Genomic DNA, 6,528 nt, shown 5'->3' with positions numbered 1-6,528 from the left:
TATAAAATCAAAACATTATGCTGCTAAAAAGCCCCACAAAGCTGAGAGGAACTGTACGGTTGGGTGATAATTGTTTTTTTTGTTTTTTTTTTACAAGTAAGCCTTTTCACATGCAAAGAGACATGTAATCCCTTGCTAATATAAAAATAATTAGAGCTGCTTTAAGTAACAGACACAATAATTGATGTGATATGATTGATCAAACTGCACAGAAAAACACATCCTGCTTGACAATCATTTGTAAGAATGCAGCCACAGCAGAGAGTCATATTGTTTTCCATTAGTGTTTTATTCATACAGTGAGGGTGCTCATACATAATATTTATTTTTTTCTATAAAATATATTACCTTTCAGTTCCTGAAAGCAAAACTAGATATAAATAATCAAGTTTCATCTGATAAGAAGCAACTCATTTTCAAGTGTCAACCAAGGCAATCAACTGTATCAGCAGTCAAAAATGCATTGCAGATTTAAGAAACCACATTCTAATAAAGACTTTTTTTTTCTGTCTAGCAAAAGCCACACAATGCTCGAACACTCGGCCCACCGTCCACCAACACAAAAGACAATGATCATTTGGGTTTTTCTAAAGTAGCAAATACTGTTAAAATACCGTAGCCACAAAAAGGGTTGAGCGGGTTTTCGTGTGAGAGGAAAGAAAAGACAGAAACACTGTCAGGGTGAGGAGGAGGGAGGAGAGTGACATTAAGGAAAGTGAGTGTTTCAACAGAAGCAGGTGACTGATGCTTTATGATGTCTGTCATGTCGCGCTGTTAGACATTTTCCCTCCGGCTCTCCTCTCCTCGTATGTTTTTTCTTTGTTTCCTCTGCTTGGATGAAATGCTCCACGGTTGTCATGACAACGCTTCGGCCGGACAGCGGCGGGTGAATTCCTCGGGCATCACAACAGCTCGCTGTGACCAGGGGCTGAGTTCAGGCTGTCTACAAAGCAGAAGAGGAGAGGAGCCTGATCACTGGAAGGGAACTAATTAAAAATTAATAGATCACTGTGGCTGATCAATACAGTCAAGTTTCCACTGAATTATCACTGTATTTAACTTTTTACAGATAGCGATATAATGATCATATTCACAATAGTAACACATGCTGTGGTGTTTGATCAGCACTTGACTCACACACTGACATCTGCAACACACACACAAACACAAACACACATGAATAAAAACAGAGAGACATGTACCAGACAAGTCCAGTGACTTATTTCTGTTTTGGGGTAGTCTAGGTTTTTTCACGGGGGGTTTGCGATTTGGGGGCTTCTCAACGTTATTAGGGCTTTCCCTGTCAGTGCCTGAGTTCAGTGAGGACAAAAAACATTAACAATTAACAGTTAGATACAGACGCTTTACACACAGATCAACATATATACACAGATATCGTGTAACAACCTGTTCGGTGAATCGTAAAGTAAATTATCGGTGATGCACAAGAGACTGATCTTACCTGCGTCACAAGACATAGCCTTTCTGTTTCTCTGTGGTTTCACTGGTGCCTGAGGTCTCAATCCTTCTTCACCTGAGCAACATTTTTTTTTTACATGCAACAGAGTGTAATATTTGTGATGCTCAATAAGAAACATACATGTCATATATAAATATATTATATATGTATTCCTTATAGAGATGGTCTGATATTACAAATACATACTGTGTCATAAAAACACAAGAGTCACATTTAGGTACATCAAACATTTAAGTACTTATCAAACAATTGGTTCAAACTTAAGTCCCAGCTCTCACTGGACAGATAACCAATCATAGTTGAGGATGATGGGGTGGCAGTACACCATTTACTGATTTACTTCACTCTTAGTGGGAATGTGAATACAACTGAGCTATTTAAGTAATACGTGTGTCAACAGCACTTGAAGTTGTTTGTGTTTTCACTGGAGTTACCTTGACTTGCAGCTCTGTCTGGTAATCCATGCACAGGCTTGTTAACAGGAGGTGGCACAGGAGGAGGAGGCAAGTTCCTCTCATTGGCTGATTCTTTTGGGAAAGTCACATATGAGGACGTCTTTGGCTGTTTGTCGGATCAGAAAATATGAACAAATCAGAGGCACAAGGACAGTAATTCTTACAAAGCTGCTCTAGATTTACAGTAACCGTTGACAGACTTGTGAGTACTGTAGATTATATTTGTTTTTTTTACACAAACAGAACCACGCAAGGCTATGATCTACACACCTTTTCTGGAATCGGAGGAGGTTGACCCTCTGAGTCTCTTCTTTTTTCTCTTTCTTTCCTTTCCATCTTTCCGGGATCCTTCTCTGTCTCTCCTTCCTCCTCAGTACCTATGGATTAAAAAGATTAAAAGGAAGTGACTGTCACCTAGCTGTGCTGTTTGTTTACACATTAAGGCAACATATACACTCAAAACCTCTTTGCAAAAGCTTAAAGGGATAGTTCAGATTATTTGAAGAGGGTTTGTATGAGGTAGTTATCAATAGTCAGTGTAGTGGAGAAGCACAGAGGAGCACCAGCATGAAAGCAATGTACTGCTGTGGCCTGCAGCTGGCTGTTAGCCACTTAAAAAGTCCACCTAAAAAAGAATCAATATCAGTTTAAGTATAAACTATATTTAGAATATTTTTCAGCACTTACCTTTCTGTCAGACAGCCTTTTCTGAAGGGAAACCTCCGTTAGGCCTAGTATCACTATCTCCAAACCAACCAGATTCCATTGGAAAATTTGGCCATTTTACCTCGCAGAAAACTGGAGTTGCTGTTAACTTGTTTGTGTTATTGTGGGACTTTGGTGGATCCCAGTTATCCTTTTTAAACACATTAGTCAAATAATGTCACAATTAACAAGATCAAGGCTGTGTTAGACTCACATGTTCTCTGTACAACTCCTGTGTTCTGCAAGGTAAAAATACTGAATATGCCTCTGAGTTTGGCTGGTTTGTAATGAGTGATATTTGGCAACATAACAGTGATTTCCTGTTAGAAATAAAATGTCTGACAACAAAGTAAAGCAATGAAAATATTCTAAATATAGCATACACTTAAACTAAACCCTTCAAATCTCCTTTGCAACCTGCAGAACTTAAAACGTGGATGACAGTGAGGTACCTGGCAGAGCATCTGAGCTCTCGAGTCGATGTCTCGGCCTCAGTTTGGACAGGTTTGGTTTACTGCTCTGCGGTGGGGGATCAGGTTTGGATGCACTGGGAACAGCTCGACCTCCTCCTCCACTGCTCCTCCATCCCTCTGTAAACCCTCCGCCAGCATCGAGACACATTTGTCTGTCTCCCTGTGTGTCCTGCTGATGCCAGTCTGTAGCTGCTGCCGCCTCTGTGCTTTTCAGAGGATCTGTCTCCTGTTTTGGCGAAGGCGTCCTGTCTGATGGGTACGGCGGGAGCGGCCTTTGAGCCAAATGAAGCGCCTGCACTTGTCTCTCACTTGTCTTCCTGCTCGCATGTCTGCTCTCAGTCCACTGATTGTCCACCTGTATGTCCGTCGGCCTGTTCTCTGACCATGACCTGTCTATCTGTCTGCCACCCATCCACTGCCTTTCTATCTTTCTGTCAATCTGCCGCTGGGTGTGTCTGTCAACAGTCCATTGTCTGTCCATGTGTCTGTCCGCGTGCCTATTCTCAGTCCAGTACCTGTCTGTTTGTCTGTCAGTTGTCCTCGGCTCTCCAAAAGTTCTTTCTTGCAGCCTGTTATCAAACCGCTGCCTCTCTACGTGTTTCTCAGCGTGTTGATCGCTCGGCCTTGCTTCCATCCACGACTTGTCTGCCTGCAGCACCTCTGACGTCCTCTGTTTGTCGTCCACCCAGTACTTGTCTGTCTCCACCGGCTGTTCAAACACAGCATCCATTTCGGATTTCTGACAAAACACAACAAGAGAAGGCAAAAGCAAAGATCGCACCAGAGGCAAACTTTCAGTAAAATGAGTGTTGTGGATCACACTGACTGTACCTCTCTGGGAGAATAAAAGGGGTGTTTGCTTCCTCCCACGCCTGGTTGAGGGATGCCCGGCACTGGTGGCGGACTCAAAACGAGAGTATTTTTCCCCTGGTGATCATTTGTTTTCCCATCAGCTCCCTCGCCTGGAGATACAGCTCTGGTAGAGGACCTCGGAGGCTGAAGGAGTGTGTATACATTCTCTGTGGCGGTCCTACAGGTGTTGGAAGATACTGAGGTTGTTAGCAGGCTGACGTTTCCACTGATTCAAGGTACAGACTTAAAGGGATAGTTTGGATTATTTGAAGTGAGTTGTATGAGGTACTTATTGACGTTACAGTAAATGGCAGTAGATGGCAGTTGGCACCCCCCAATTTGGGGAAGCAGAAAGACTACCAGCATGAAAACTAAGCCAGACAGGATCTGCAGAGAGAGGAGTTGCTCTTCTACTGCTGCCTTAATCTGTTAGTTAGTTTGTGTTATTGTGTGATGTCTGTGTTTTAAAAGAATTATTCGGATTAAAACAGCAACTTCTGGGTTCTGTGAGGCAAAAATGCTAAATTTGTCAATGGAGTCTGGTTGGTTCCACAAATATCGCTGTCTCTGGCTCAACATGACTGCTTTGGCAAAATCAGTAATTTTACCTTGCAGACGATGCAACTTTCTAGTCTACCACGGCCTCAGTGTATTAGTTGTTTGCGTAATTGTGTGACTTCGGTGAATTTAAACAAAACCTTTTAAAAAACATGTTTCACAGCTGCATTTCCTCCGTAGGAACTATCCCACAGGGACCAGGGTCTCAAATAAGGCATTATTTTACCCCCCAAAAACTCCCTGCTCAAGGGGTAGTACTTCCAAAAAGTACATGAACTTTGGACTTGCAACACTAAACATTTCTGATTGGTCGCAAGCATTTTATTTCACCATTTTTAAAAATTTGCAGCTGCAAACCAGTTTGGTTTTTATTTATTGTGCTTTAACACATCAACATGGACAGAAGAAAAATGTCTGTCCGATGTTAAAGTAAAGCTGTGAAAATATTCTAAATATTATGTACACTTAAAGTGATGCTGATTTTTTTAAGTGGACCCCTTTAATTGGCTAAAATACATTTTTTGTGTTGGTGCTCCTCTCTGAATCTCCAAACTGGAGATGTACCGACTGTCATCTACTGTAGCTACTATGGATGAGTACCTCATACAACTCCACTTCAAATAATCCAAACTATCCCTTTAAGACTAAGATGTAACAAGAGAACATTAACTGTAATTATGAAGTATCACTTTTCTGGCAGAAAGCAGCTACCCTGCCATCCTAATCTGTATTTGACATGCAGTGTGTTCATTTCTAATCACTTGGCTGAGAATCGAAGCCACCGGCTGTCATCTACATCTGTGCACACAAACACTGGTATCAGACCGCCTGCACTTTGGCAGCTATCAGCCATTTCTTGTATCAACAAAGAAATGAGGGAGATTTAGAGTGATATTTGTCAGCGTATTTATGGAGTTCAGTGCCGCTGATTGTCTCTACAAGAACCAAGAAGAGATAACCAGCAGAAAGTCTGACGCTGTGGAGCAGAATATGGAAGGAGTCCTTTGTGATGTGGTGTATTGTTATCTTGTGCATCGCATAAGCATTGTGTTGTGAACTCAAGGTTATATCTTTCTCTGTGTTTTCTTTGTGCATGCACAAACCCTGTAGGTGCTGTAGCAACCGTGTGACACCCATCTCCGTAAACTTCTGCCTCGGACTCCGGCCCCTGATTAGACAAAGTCTGGTTGCGGTTCTTGCGGAAGCCGAAGATGGCCAGCATGTTTCTCCTCTTCTTCCTCCTCAGCGAGTGAGCCTTGTGCAGAGAGGACAGCTGACTGAAAGAGTTGAGAGAGGGTGAATGTCACACATGCACTCCAGTCCAGTACAATCATCTCTGTTAGGATGTCATTGAATTCAGCTGTTTGTCTGCTTCGCTTCTGGCACATTGGTAGTTTGAGTGTTGCTAGGCTACACCCTTGATACACAATGATTTTTCTAATGTGCACTTTTTTATATTATATGTGAAATCATATTAAAAACAGCGACTTAACCTGATGATCTGCAGGAAGGGAGGAAGCATTATTCTGATAAGTTGTGGCTGGTGGTCCTGATTTCAGCTCTGCCAAAAAGGCTTAGCAAACTATAAACATCTGTTTATTAAAGAGATACTTTGGAATTTTTGGAGTGGGGTTGTATGAGGTACTTATCCATACTCTGTGTATTACCTACGGTCAATGTTAGACAGCAGGACCCGAGTTTAGAGAAGCAGCAGGGGTCCTAATGAAGGAAGTTAAGCAATGCACTGCTGTGGATAGAGTCAGCAGAAAAACTCATTTTAGCCACTTTAAAATAATCAGTTTAAGTCTACACTATCACTTAACCTTGACATCAGACAGTCTTTTCCAACAGGAAACTGCTGTAATATAAATGGAGTCCGGTTGAGCGAGAGAGAGAGCAATATTTGGCTTCTAATGGCAGTTTCCAGTTGGAAAAAGATGTCTGAGTTAAGTGGTTAAGTGGTGAAAATATTCTAAATATAGCGTACCCTTAAACTGATATTAAT

General features: G+C 41.8%; 1 protein-coding gene across 3 annotated transcripts in view; it reads right to left on the bottom strand.

The window, feature by feature from the left end:
- Positions 1–278: 278 nt before the first annotated feature.
- Positions 279–6,528, bottom strand: part of LOC146323675 (capping protein, Arp2/3 and myosin-I linker protein 3-like) — a 46,018-nt gene continuing 39,768 nt past the window's right edge. For 2 of the 3 annotated variants that reach the window (XM_084722750.1, XM_084722751.1), the window contains 8 exons: positions 5,627–5,800; positions 3,945–4,143; positions 3,093–3,852; positions 2,206–2,312; positions 1,915–2,041; positions 1,463–1,534; positions 1,203–1,310; positions 279–943 (listed from right to left, as the gene is read on the bottom strand). In XM_084722750.1, coding sequence (XP_084578876.1) covers positions 903–943; positions 1,203–1,310; positions 1,463–1,534; positions 1,915–2,041; positions 2,206–2,312; positions 3,093–3,852; positions 3,945–4,143; positions 5,627–5,800 — 1,588 coding nt within the window. In that variant the 3' untranslated portion in view covers positions 279–902. The remainder of the gene's footprint in view (positions 944–1,202; positions 1,311–1,462; positions 1,535–1,914; positions 2,042–2,205; positions 2,313–3,092; positions 3,853–3,944; positions 4,144–5,626; positions 5,801–6,528) is intronic. The other variant, XM_084722752.1, reaches the window with a different exon arrangement.

The sequence above is a fragment of the Lutjanus erythropterus genome, chromosome 7 (genome assembly GCF_056507025.1).
Source record: "Lutjanus erythropterus isolate fLutEry1 chromosome 7, fLutEry1.hap2, whole genome shotgun sequence".
Classification (NCBI taxonomy): Eukaryota; Metazoa; Chordata; class Actinopteri; order Lutjaniformes; family Lutjanidae; genus Lutjanus; species Lutjanus erythropterus.
This window is presented reverse-complemented; position numbering and strand designations above follow the sequence as displayed.